Genomic DNA, 13686 nt, shown 5'->3' on the forward strand with positions numbered 1-13686 from the left:
ATTTATTAACATTGTTTTATTTAATTATTAACAAATTTGTTTTTTTGCTTACCTATGCAACAACTTATTTATTTATTTACTTTCTTTTTTAATGATTAATTTATAAACATTATTGCAAGTACTTTATTTTATTTACTATGTGCATCAATTTATGTATTTATCTATTTATCTTTCATTTTTCTTTCATAATTTACTAATAAATATTGTTCAAATTTTTGTTTTGTTAACTTGTCTATGAATTTACTTATGTGTTTATTTATTTACTCATTTATATGGTGATTTATTTATAGATATTATATTTTGTTGCAAATTTCTTTGTTTTATTATTATATATGCATCAATTTATGTCTTCATTTATTTTCTTAGTTATGTATTTATTCATTTATTTATTTATTGATTTATTTGTAAACTTTATTGTAAACTTCTTTATTTATCTCATTTATATTATTTATTTTTTTCTAGATCACCTGGATATTTGTTTTTAATTTATTTATTCATTTATTTATTTTATATAATAATAATTTATTTGTTTTTGATTTAATAGTATAATTATTTATTTATTTATTAGTTTCACTATTATATAAAAAAAATGAACTAACAGATGAAGTAAAACTAGACAAATGAATGAATATATAAGAAAATAAATAAATGAAATAAGAAATAAAAAATAAATAAATTGATATATAAATAAATAAAATAAAGGAATTTATAATAAAGTCTATATATAAATAAATAAAGGAGGAAATAAAGAAATAAATAAATGTTGATACAATTAATGCAGATACTAAATAAAAGATTCTATAACAAAATCTATAAACAAGTTACTAAAAAAGTGACTGAATAAATACATAAATAAATGTAAAAAAATGAAAGAATAAAAAAGTATATAAATAAATCAATAAATAAATGAAATAATAAAAGAATATAAATATACAGAAATAAATAATTATAAATGAAAAATTATTATTATTAATATATATAATATATTAATTAATTAATGTAATTAAAATATATTATGTAATGCTTTGATTTTCAGCAATTCGATTATCGAATTTGCTTACGATGTCAATCAATCAGAAAATCATTAAGCGAATTTTAGCGCGTGATATTAGTCTCCTATAAAAAATCATTATAACAGGATGCATAATCATAATTCAATGATTTAAGAAATTCTATTCATATTCTGTTATCGAATTTATAAATTATCAGTTTTATTTATGTAATAATTCATTTATTATTATAATTGTAATATTATATGATGAAATTAATTAGTGTTTTAATTTTCTTTGTATTTTTTCAATTATATTTTAATTATTAAGATTACTGATATTTAATACTTTTTCATGGGAAGAAATAATTACTTTTCCATATTTTTCAATTTATATTATATCTTTGTGATCATATTTTTTGAAGAGATGTCTTTAGAAAAAGATTTTACTCAAAAGATGGCACTAATGGTCAATTCTTACTCTATCTTTCCTCCTTTTTTTATTATTATCTGCCTTGTATATCAGTGTCATTTATGGCATTTCTAAAATGACGCTATTTTTTAAATTTTTATCCTATCTCTATTATTGCTTGCTCTCCTTGATTTATAATTTATGCATTTAATAATAATTCTGATAATTAGCTTATAATTTTATTGTTTCTTTTATCTTTTTTATCTTTCTTCACCATTTTTTTGTTCATTATCTATTAATTAAAAATCTTAGAAACTATTTGATTCAATTTTTATATTGTTTGCTATGTATGTACATACATTTTATAAATATTTATTTTTTTATCTTTATATTTCATATATATTATATATATTATATTCGATATATTTAAAAAATTGAAAAATATAATAAAATTCTGTAAATAATATATTTGTTGTTTGTTTAAAAAAAATCTATTAATCAAAGTAATGTTCTCAATAAAAAAATCATTATACATAATTTATAAAAATCATTACATAATTTATACAGAAAATCACTAGAATCTTTCAATACCAACTAAGCCACAAAAAAAAACATATATTCTTCACATGAAGATCTATACTCATATATGTTACCTATATATATTTGACAACTGTTGCTGTAGCGTCGTATAGAAATTATTTAAAGTATTTTTTATCATTATATATTATACTGTAAACCATTACCGAGGAAATAGAATTATTAAGTTATAGTTATATTTAAAATCATTGTTAAAATGAACAAATTAATTATTCTGATTGTAATTTTGTTAACTTTATTAATTAATCAAGGTATAATTAAATTATTATTGTGTAAAAGATACAGTTAATCTATCTTCAAATATTATTTTTATAATATATATTTTGCATTTTTAGGAGAAAGCTTATATTGTTATCGCTGTAATAGCAATCATCCTGGGTGTGGCACACCTTTAAATTGGTTATGGTATTGGGGAGAAACATGTCCAGAATATGATGATAAATGTGTAAAAATTATTGAAAGAAAAGGAGGTAATTTTTTTTTTTATTATTTGTATAATTCTAGATATTAACCATATATAACATTTATCATTAATATATTAATCAATTAATTATTAAATATTTCAGCTGAAACCATGATAACACGTGATTGTTTAAGCTCTGTTCGTAGTTTTAGAACAGATATTCCAGCTGATCGGTATGAAGGTTGCCGACCAGCTGCAAAGGATGTCAGATTAGGACATTATGTAAATAATTCTATTTGGCAATTAGATATTCACAGAGATTATTATGATGAAGTAACATGGTGTTTCTGTTACTTTGATCATAGATGTAATAGCTCTGATAATATTAATGTTTCAATATTATTGTTACTTATAGGTATTGGAATACAATTTGCAGTATGAAACATTTATCAAATATTAAATATTAAATATTATATTTTATTTTTATAAATATATAATATAAATATTTAATATTTAATACATAAATATTATATCAAAGTTTTTTTTATGAAATTGAATTAAATTTATTTACTTATATTAATACCTACATGCAGTTAAATTTTGATACAACTTAGTATTTGTAATTTTTGTACATAGTGTAAATAAGCATTTAAAAATGAAAAATACCAATTTTTACATAAAATTCAATGATAAGAATCATAAAATCAACTAAAAATTTGATATTAATGTTTCTATGTTTAAAAGTTTTTATTATACTATACATTTAGCTTCAAGTAGTAAATTCATAATATAGGAAAAATTCTATTCTTAGATATACAATATCTAATAGTGTTATATTTATTCCGTCCATAAAAATCTTTTTACAAATTAAAAGAAATTAAATTATTTTTACTATTTTTATATGAAATAATATCTCATTAGAACATTAAACAATATTGGGAACACATTGATCTATTGTATTAAAAAATTAAAATTAAATTGCTTAATTTATATATATATATTACTAAAATTAATTTGTTTTTTTCATTAACAAATAAGTATAATATTTTTAAATTTCTTTTTAATAGATATATATTAAAATTCCGTCCATTGTTAAAAAAAAATAATTTTTTAAACTTATTAAATGTAAATTTTTATATGTATAATCCAATAAAAATATTATCTTAAAATTTGTTATATTTATTTATATTTGAAAATGATATATGAAATTATAAAATTATAGGATATATATATATATAATTCAAAATTATATAAAAACAATATCTTTATTAAAAAACATATTTATGACAGATGAATCTCAAATAACATATGAATAACTTATAAAAATGAAAAATGTTTATTTTACAAATTTAGTTTGTCGTCAAACATAGATCTAAAATATAAAAAATTAAAACTAAATTGCTTAATTTATTAGAAAATATAAAATAAATTTAGATAGAGAATTTAGTTGAACTTTAAGTTAATTATATATGCAAAACATAAAATACTAACAAAATTGTTATAATACAATTTTATAATAAATTATTTTCCTAAGCAGCTTTTACTGTCTGTTCTTGTCCTCTTTGTGATATGGGATTCTTCTGAACTTGATTTTCCTTTTGTTTTTCAATTGGTTTTGTATCATCTCTTAAAGCAGGTTTTCCTGTAATTTGAATTTTAATAATTCTTTCATTCTTTGATGTTGGATCAATCTCTTTTCTTGGTGCAGTGATCATCAATATTCCATCAGAAGATAAACTTGATTTTAATTGATCAATATCACATTGTTCTGGTACAATATACTTTCGTACAAATTGTCTGGATATCCATCCATGTTCATCCTGCTTTTCTTCATGTTTGCCTTCGACAATTACATTCTTTCCCACAACTTTAACAGTTATTTCTTCTGGAGCAAATTGTTGAACATCCAATGATACTTGAAATTTATTTTTGTCAGCTTGTATTGTAGATGTTCCACTGGATTTAGGATTTATAATTCTTTTATAAGGCTGATATCTGCAAAAATAGCGATGAGGTCTTAGCATTAAAATATCAGTATCGTCAGGAAAAAAAGATGTTGGTAAATCTTCAGAACTCGGTGGAAGTCCAAAATGTTGGTCAAAGGAATAATAAGGTGTTTTCAAATCCTCTTCCCAGTTAAGAAGTACCGGCAAAAAAGACATTGTTTTTCTTTTAATTCAAAAATAAATTCAATTTCTTGTCGAATATTTATTTTTTCATTTAAAATTTTCTCTTTTCTTTTGTAAAGTCTTTTTCTTCATTCACACTTGACCACACTAAGATGTTTGGCTCGTAAATGTTTATGCAACAGTTTCGTTCGAATTCTATTATAATGATTCCTACGCGCGAATATATATTTCATACGCCATGAAAAGTGGGGGTAAAGATAATCAAGAAACATGTAGAGTTTTCTGGAAATCGAATTTTCTAAGTAGAAAATAGAAAGATATTTATTACCAAAATATTAATTTTAACTTCTAATTCATAAAAATATAAATATAATTTTAAATAAAATAAAAACTATTTTAAAATATTTGTTTCTATTTGTTTAAAGACGCGCGAACATTCAATTAGCAATTAATCCATGTAAATAAAATTATACAGTTTTAAATCTTCATGAATCTTCTATTATATAAAATATATTGTATAATATATATACATATATTGATTTTACATAATAATTCATTTTACATTAGAAAAATCTTATAAAATATTATATATAAGATTTTTATTTTATCATATTATACTATTTTTATACTTTGACAATATATTGCAAACAATGTATAAAAATTGTATTTAAATGATTTAAAAAAAACTGAATTCTTAATGTTTTATATAATTTTAAACAAAATTTTAATATTGTTTTAATTAAAATTTAATTATTTCCATATCATTGACAATTTTGTTAAAATCAAATTTCAATAATTATAAAAATATTTATTTAAAGAGCTATTTCATTTCTAACTTTTTTTTATTTCTTGACTTTATGATAATGCTATTACATCAAACAAGAATAAATTATTGAAATTAAAATCAAAAGTCAATAAGTTAATCAAATGAAAATTATTAATAGTTAATAATTTTGAATTTAAAAACTATATTTTCTTAATAAAAAATATTAAATAATTGATAAATGAATTAATTTTCTTAAAGAATAATTATAAAATTCTTTAGAATTTTAAGATATATATAAATTCTTATAAGAATTTATTTGAAATTTGTAATATATTCAATAAGTAATTAATATTCAATAAGTAATAATATTTTTTATACTTTTTATATATTTTCTTGATTTACAATTTTAAATACTTTAAGATAGTTTGTTTTTTTTAATCTTTTTTATTTTTTTAATCTAATCAATATATTTCCAATTAGAAAATTTCCTCTATTGAATTTTCTAGAAATACGTATTAAATAAATCCATTATATGTAATAATCATATATACATAATAATTACATATTTAATAAACAATTTTGAAGAAACATTATCATTATAAAAATCTTAAATTCAAGTAAGTAAAACTAAAAATGCTAAAAAAGTTATATATTTTTATAGAAATTTTTTTTTCAAATAAATTATATGTAATATAAATATTGTATTAACAAATTATTACTGAATTTTAATTATTACTAAATTTATTAATAAATTTAATTAATATTATTATACAGTTTATTATAAACTTTATTTAATTTGAATACTTAACTATTACATGTATTATATTCATAAATGAAAATACAAGTTATTTATTTAATTCTTATTATAATTATTTGAAATATATACGTACGTATTTTAAAATACAAATATGAAAAATTTTAATCATATATAATAAACTCTTTCTGACTGTTAGCCTAGTATACATATGTATTATACAGTACCACCCACTCAATAGTTGCTCTATTCTCGAATTCTCTTGAAGTTTCGCGACTGCGCAAACTCATATATAAATACAGCCGATAAGAACCGCTATCGTCAGTATTTTGTTAGCATTCGAACAGTGAAGATCGCAAGTCCGAGTGAATTTCACTTAATTTCGCTAGATAAAAGTGTTGAACATTAATACATTTATCGTCAACAAATTAAATTGTCGCAAAATGTCATTGATACCTTTGTTATTCTCTGATTGGTGGGAGACTTTGGATCGCCCTCACCGTCTCTTGGACCAGAATTTCGGATTAGGCCTTTATCCTGACCAATTGTTATCACCGAACCGATTGGAATTATGTTTACAACCACGAAGAGGAAACGTTTACATCTCCAGACCGAACTGGGCTGAACTGTTTCGTAGTGACAGAGGCAGCTCAACTGTTCAAGCAGATAAAGATAAATTCCAAGTTGTACTTGACGTTCAACAGTTTGAACCCCATGAAATCGATGTTAAGGTCGTTGATAAATTTGTCGTTGTTACGGCAAAGCATGAGGAAAAACGTGACGAACATGGTTGGATTTCACGTCAGTTCGTCAGAAAATATCTGATTCCGGAGCAATGTGATCTTGAACAAGTCTCATCGAAGTTATCATCTGATGGAGTTCTTACTATCACTGCTCCAAGAAAGGATCAAGGAAATGTAGAAAATGAACGAGTAATCAAAATCGAGCAAACCGGTAAACCAGCAATCCAGACGAAATCATCCAAGCAGCAGCAGAACCGAAATGAAGAAAACGAAGAGAAGAAATAAAAATTTTAATTAAAAAGTTAGATATTTCTGCCATTTATGAAATTTCCTAATATAATTATTATGCATTGTTGAACTACAATTAAATTCCTATCGCAACTTTAAATTATTATAGTATTATTAAAGATATGATGTAATATATATTGTGAATAGTTATTTCATTTTTTTTTCATGTATATTGTTTTCATAACTAGGTAAATATATATATATATGTTATATAATTATTTCTGCCAATATATAAGATTTATGTAATTTTTTTATGTTTTAATAGATTTGTAATTAAATATTATATTTATTTTTTGTGAATTTTATCTTTTTATCATTCCTAGTTTTCAATTCTTTTTATTGAAAATCCGAACATAACTTTAATTCCTAAACTTTTGAAAATTATAAAATATAAATTATAATAAATATAAATTATAATAAGATATATATTTGAAAGTCTTTTATTAAAAAATATCAAATGATAGCATGTAATTAAAAATTCGTTATATTTTCTTTTTCTTGTATTATTTAAAAAATAAATACTATCCAAGATATATATTATTATTTGTAATTGTTAATAAAAGCCATTGCAAATATTATTTTTTAATTAAAATTAAAAATTCTTAGCACAATGTTAGTAATAATCTTTTTTTTTTTAAGGATTTTTTGTTTAAATGAAAAAATCTAAAAGTTAATTTCTTTTACGAGTTTCAAAAATACAATACGTAATATCAAATTTTATGATATACACAAGGAACGATATTACAATTTAGAAATATTGTTTGATTCCAATAGATACAAATATAATGTAATATAAATGTAAATCATGTTTATTAATTTTTAATATGTATATTTTCCAATTCCTTTTGCTCTCAAAAGTTTTAGCACATTTATTAAAAAATTCATAAAAATTTATAAAATAAATAATTAATTAATGATATTAAATTTTTAAATTTAAATAATAAAATTTAAGAAATAAAATTTAAATGATATTAAATTCTTATTAGAATATTCGCATTTAAAAGAAATATTAAATTAATCTCTATTAAACAAGTAAAATGTATAGGTAATACATATATGCAAAACGTGTACGTATTATTGAAGAATTTCTTGTAATTAATTAAAATTTAGTACAAGGAATAAAGGTTATATAAGTAATACTGAAACATTATACTATTTTTTTATAATATATTTACACATCATTTATTCTTCATCACAAACAAACATCTTTCAAATATATATGTATATGTATATATATATATATATAAAAATAATTATAATTATCTGTACACTAATGAATACAGTAAAAAATAAACACATAAAAATACTAAATATACAAAATTAATTCATTTTCTATTGTGTTTGTTTTATTTTCTGAGGTTCATCTTCTACCATAGGCTTCCCCGTTTGTTCGATTTTTATAGTTTTTTCCCGTTTACTTTCAGCAGCTTCAGGTCTTAATGGTGCTGTTATCGTTAAAATACCATCTGTAGACAAATTACTTGTAGCTTTCTCAGGATCACATTGATCTGGTACTAAATATTTTCTAACGAAGTGTCTGGAGATTAAACCGTGATCATCTGCCTTGTCTTCATGTTTTCCTATAAAAATAAGATTTAATAAAATTTATATACGTGCAAAATTTAAATATTCATATTCATTGTATTAATTTATTATATTACTTTTAACGCTACAAGAAACGCTATAAGAAAAGTATGCAATATATAATCATTACATATTTATTTTTTTTTTTTTTCATATTTTCATATAATTTTTTCCTTAACATTCTCGCATTCAAAGTATTTTATTTACTTTAAAAAACTTACCTTCCACAACAATGAAATTATCAATAACTTTGACATTTATTTCTTCCGGTTTGAATTGTTGCACGTCAAGAATCACTCGAAATTTATCTTTATCATTTCTCATTATGGACCAGCCACAATCTTCCTCTCGTTCCCAATCTATCCATGGTCGAGAAAAATTATAAGGAAATGATCTAAATGGTATTGAGGGAAAAAGTTGATCTGCTCGCAATCCTCTTCCAAAATGCTGATCCAATAACCGATGTGGTTGTTCCAATGCTTCCCACCAATGAGAAAACAATCTTGGAATTAATGTCATTCCTCTCCTCATTTTGAATTTCTATTTTTATTCACACTTTCTTAAAAGAATTAACTTTGTTATCAATGCGAAAATACGTGCGCACTCCTCACTTGATCTCTGTATACTGACAGCGTGTGCCGGCAGCGCAACTTTATATATACTCAATGAGGGGGTCTTTAGAAACGCGTGGATATTGAAATGACGATTGAAAATTTTCATGAAAATTCTAGAATATTTTTTGGATTTTTCTAGAAATTTCTAAACCGATTAGTGACGTAATGCCATGATTATCTATGTGTCATGATTATTTATAACTATAAATTAATAATTAAAAAAAAGCAAAATATTTTTGAGCGAGAATTAAATTTTTCCTATTTGTTATTTCTTTAATTTTTTATTGTTAATATTTTTCTAAAAAGATTTAAAAGAAAGATAAAAATAAATATATGAAAAACTTTAAAATATTATTACGATTTAAAATTATTTAGAATACGTTATCAGAATATGTACGAAATCATATTGCAATAACATTACAATAAATTTTTCATAAAAGTCTGAAATTAATTTATGACTCATACTTGTATATATGAGTTTATTTTTTCATATTTTATGCTTATTAACAAAAGTTTCATCATTTTATTTTGTATAGAATCACATCACCTCTACCTATCCAGATAAATTGCATCATTGTCTGCTTAAAGCCTAACAATATTGCATCAGCTTCATAGTAGATAGATATACAAATTTTGTTTCTGTATAGAAATGACATTTATTTTTGCCATACCTAAAAATAAAAATATAAATTAACGATCTAATTAACGATATTCACATATTTGTTATATAATGTTCATATAAAATATATATTGTCATATATAGAATTATTTAATATCTTATTTAGCAAAAAAAGATAGATGAATTAATAATTTAATTTTCTTATTTGTATTATTTTTATATAATTTTTAATAGAATTAATTTTTAAGAACTGTGAGATATGATATAAATACTATTATAATAAATATGTTTTCTTTTTCTTATATTATTTTATTAATTTTTTTATATCAAATAATATTTTTTTCCATTCAAATTTAATATTTTATATGCATAATTTAATATTTTAATGCATAATAACGTCATGTGCTTGTCTATCGATCTTTTCAAACAAGTTCTCGAAGGAAACCGTGACCGTGCGCAATGTTATATAACATTTCTATGCATATGCGTATAAATATGTATAGATATGTCTGTATATAAACACGATCGTTGAACTTTATTTCTCGATATTAATTTATTTATGTATTGCGAATAAATTAAAATTAAAAAAAGATAATTTTTTTTTAACTGTCTAATCGTAACTATTCTTGAATATTAAACGAAAGAGATAGAAAATATTTTAAAATGCTTAAAATAAATAATTTATACATGTATATGTATCCATAATTGATATACTTTTATATTTTTAAGCATATGAGATAATAATCCTTAAAAAGTTAAAATAGTTTAAAATAATTTCTGAAAAATTACATTTGATAATAATAATGATTCAAAATATAGAATATATATTTTTCAAAATTTAAGATAACTAAAGTTGTCACATGGAAATAAATTGAATATTTTTTACATGATTATTATCGAAAAAATATGTACAAATAATATATATAAAAATAAAATTATCATGGATATTCAGGAATACCTCATTATAAGAGATGCGATATATTGTTGAAAATTATTCTGTTTTCAATTAAAAAGTTTTTATAGAATTATATTTATATTGCTGGTATTTTAAATTACATCTAATTACATCTTTCGTTTATTAATTATAATAAATAAATAATGATATATTATAAGTATATTTAACTCTTTAATATCAAAATCAATACATATTATAATTTTAATAAATAATAAAAATCTTTATTTAAAATATAAATCAGATATTAATTATTTCTTAATATCAATAAAAATATGTTATTTAATTTTAAACAACATATTTAATTATAATATCCTTTATTATATGTAGAAAATTCTAGAAGTTCTTATAGTAACATAAAATAAAATGATATAATTATTGATTTCTCATATTTTTGATTCATAAATGATATAGATGATGTATTTGCATCATTATTGCATTATCATTGGATAACGTTGTATATACGTAAGAATGATTCATTCAGACGCATTCATCAAATTTGTAATGGATATAAGATCAACATTTATCGAATTTCTGGAAGCTTCCAGAAAATTTCAATAATTTTATATTTGATAAATTATAAGAGCTTCAATGAAATAGTTTAATGTTAATAAAATCAGAAATAAATGTAAAATAATATATCCTAGTAAATGATTTTTTATTTTAAATACAAATATATATATATATAATTTTTATATAATAATAAAATTTTTTCGCAAAATTATAAATTATATTTTATTTTCTCAAATATATACATTTCTTTATTCATGATAAAGAAAAATAAGATCAATGATCATCTTTTCACTTACGTATTTCATACGTTTATTATATTATCCTCTAATGTTACTAATTTCAATAATAAAATAATTTTAAGTATAATAAATATAATTTTTCGACAATATTGTGACAAAATTGTCATAATACGTAGAACAAATATAACTGTAAACAAAATCAATCTTATCTAAATTCGTAAGTATTACAATATCGTATTTAAATTCGTAAGTATTACAACAAAATAATACAAATATCGATTATTTGATCCTATTCGATCGGTTCAAAAATGATAAAACAAACATGAGAATTGCATTTCTGTTCTTAGCCTAGTAACTTCTCGAAACTCCGCGTATAGACGATGCACCACTACAACGACGCTCAGCCATACATAAATAGCGGACGCTGAGATAGAACTCCAGTTGAACTTCAAACATTGGACGCATCACTGAGAAGGAATACGCTGTATCTATCTCTTTCGAATATAAACACGTGAATTTTGATTTCAAATTTTTCAAATATTAAAATATTATTCAAATATTCTTCGATCGGGGAACTTGAATTCGACCGAACACACATGATGTCATTATTGCCGCTGTTATTTTCTGCCTGGTGGGCAGATTTGGATCGTCCACATCGTATCTGGGATCAAAATTTTGGCATGGGCCTATATCCTGAACAATTAATCTTTCCCAGTTCGTTCGATTCGAGAATGTACTCACCGTTAAACAACAAAGCTATGTTGGATTTGTACTACCGACCTTTGGCTGAGCTTTTGCATCGTGACGGAGGTGGCTCGTCGACCATCACAGCGGACAAGGACACGTTTAAAGTGATACTCGACGTCCAACAATTTAAACCCGAAGAGATCAACGTGAGACTGATCAATCGGTTGGTCGTGGTAGAGGCGAAACACGAAGAAAAGAAAGACGAGCACGGTTTGATCTCGAGACAATTTATAAGAAAATACTTGTTACCTGAACAAGTGGATGAAGAGAAATTGGCATCGAGTGTGTCTTCCGATGGCATATTAATAATCACGGCTCCATTGAAGCAGATTGAAGAAAACTTGAACGAGAGGAACATCAAAGTCGAGTTCACAGGAAAACCAGCTCTTCGTGCTGATTCGAAGGAGCAAACAGCTGAGAAGAAACCAGTCTCTGAGAATGAAAATCGGGAGGAAACGACAGAAAATCCGACGAAGGAGATACCAGAGAAAAAATAAAATTAAATCTTTTTTATTCCTATAATTTTCCTGTAATTTATTTCTATATTAATATGTATAGACTGTTATTTATTATAGTTAATGATGATTGAATGATAATTGCATTATGAACTTTTGTTATGAAATATTGTTTATTTTTTCATAAAGTTTTTTAATAAAAAAAAGTTTAATAATATTTTATCGTGTAATTTTTATGATTCCCTTATTTCCTATAATAAACTATTAAACTATTAAAAACTAATATTTTAATATTTTAATTCTTTTTAAAGATTTATTCTTTTTCATTTGTTTTGCGAATTTATTTTAAACTACCTATATATTTATTAAAATAAGTAAAAAAAATATAAAATATTAAGATTTTTAAAATTTATTTCTTGTTGACGAATAAATAATTATAATCATGAAATACTTTACATTAGAAATACGTATTATTACGAAACAAAGTAACTCTTTCTAAAAATATAAAAATATTCACACGACAAGATTTCATTGTACACCTGTCCTTTTTAACAATAGAATATCCATATCTGGCAGATAGATTACATCTCATTTAATCCAAAGAGGATGCAAGAGGATGAAAACTAGAAACTTACATAGTACAATAAGGGTATTATATTTATTCTTTGTTATTTCATTATCTTCTTATTATTACATTTATTACATTCATACATTTTTAACATTTTAAATAAATAATATCTTAATTGTCTTCTATATAATACAATTCTAATAATTTTAAAGATTTTAAAAATAGGTAATATGATTAAAAAAATTTATAATTAACTTGTTGATATAATATATTACAATATAAAATATTTCGATAGATGAGCATATTTTAATTATT

The 13686-nt window shown here is 22.0% G+C and overlaps 4 protein-coding genes and 1 pseudogene across 5 annotated transcripts; 3 read left to right on the plus strand and 2 right to left on the minus strand.

The window, feature by feature from the left end:
- Positions 1–1996: 1996 nt before the first annotated feature.
- On the plus strand, positions 1997–3569 carry crim (QVR superfamily protein crim). Its single transcript, XM_003694899.4, has 3 exons — positions 1997–2248; positions 2333–2467; positions 2564–3569. Exons 1-3 carry the CDS (start codon positions 2194–2196, stop codon positions 2839–2841), a joined length of 468 nt encoding a protein of 155 aa, XP_003694947.1. The 5' UTR covers positions 1997–2193; the 3' UTR covers positions 2842–3569.
- A 77-nt stretch (positions 3570–3646) lies between these two features.
- LOC100864434 (protein lethal(2)essential for life pseudogene) lies at positions 3647–4786 on the minus strand (annotated as a pseudogene). Its single transcript, XR_015292068.1, has one exon. The product of XR_015292068.1 is annotated as a protein lethal(2)essential for life pseudogene (transcript).
- Positions 4787–6310: 1524 nt separating this feature from the next.
- On the plus strand, positions 6311–7380 carry LOC100864556 (protein lethal(2)essential for life). The gene has a single exon (XM_003694902.4). The coding sequence runs from the start codon at positions 6493–6495 to the stop codon at positions 7075–7077; it is 585 nt and encodes a 194-aa protein (XP_003694950.1). The 5' UTR covers positions 6311–6492; the 3' UTR covers positions 7078–7380.
- Positions 7381–8230: 850 nt separating this feature from the next.
- Positions 8231–9323, minus strand: LOC100864314 (protein lethal(2)essential for life). The gene is made up of 2 exons (XM_003694900.3): positions 8886–9323; positions 8231–8660 (listed from the first exon to the last, which is right to left on the minus strand). Exons 1-2 carry the CDS (start codon positions 9193–9195, stop codon positions 8413–8415), a joined length of 558 nt encoding a protein of 185 aa, XP_003694948.1. The 5' UTR covers positions 9196–9323; the 3' UTR covers positions 8231–8412.
- Positions 9324–11496: 2173 nt separating this feature from the next.
- On the plus strand, positions 11497–13020 carry LOC100864673 (protein lethal(2)essential for life). The gene has a single exon (XM_003694903.4). The coding sequence runs from the start codon at positions 12198–12200 to the stop codon at positions 12843–12845; it is 648 nt and encodes a 215-aa protein (XP_003694951.2). The 5' UTR covers positions 11497–12197; the 3' UTR covers positions 12846–13020.
- Positions 13021–13686: the final 666 nt, after the last annotated feature.

The sequence above is a fragment of the Apis florea genome, unplaced genomic scaffold, assembly GCF_048593485.1.
Source record: "Apis florea isolate Af1SG1 unplaced genomic scaffold, ASM4859348v1 contig_1645_pilon, whole genome shotgun sequence".
In the NCBI taxonomy this organism is placed as follows: Eukaryota; Metazoa; Arthropoda; class Insecta; order Hymenoptera; family Apidae; genus Apis; species Apis florea.

Coding starts and splice junctions, on each gene's coding strand:
- crim (XM_003694899.4), top strand. CDS start 2,194: ATGAACAAATTAATTATTCTGATTGTAATTTTGTTAACTTTATTAATT. Junction 2,249..2,332: donor AACTTTATTAATTAATCAAG/GTATAATTAAAT, acceptor TTGCATTTTTAG/GAGAAAGCTTATATTGTTAT. Junction 2,468..2,563: donor AATTATTGAAAGAAAAGGAG/GTAATTTTTTTT, acceptor TAAATATTTCAG/CTGAAACCATGATAACACGT.
- LOC100864556 (XM_003694902.4), top strand. CDS start 6,493: ATGTCATTGATACCTTTGTTATTCTCTGATTGGTGGGAGACTTTGGAT.
- LOC100864314 (XM_003694900.3), bottom strand. CDS start 9,195: ATGAGGAGAGGAATGACATTAATTCCAAGATTGTTTTCTCATTGGTGG. Junction 8,661..8,885: donor TAATTTCATTGTTGTGGAAG/GTAAGTTTTTTA, acceptor TTATTTTTATAG/GAAAACATGAAGACAAGGCA.
- LOC100864673 (XM_003694903.4), top strand. CDS start 12,198: ATGATGTCATTATTGCCGCTGTTATTTTCTGCCTGGTGGGCAGATTTG.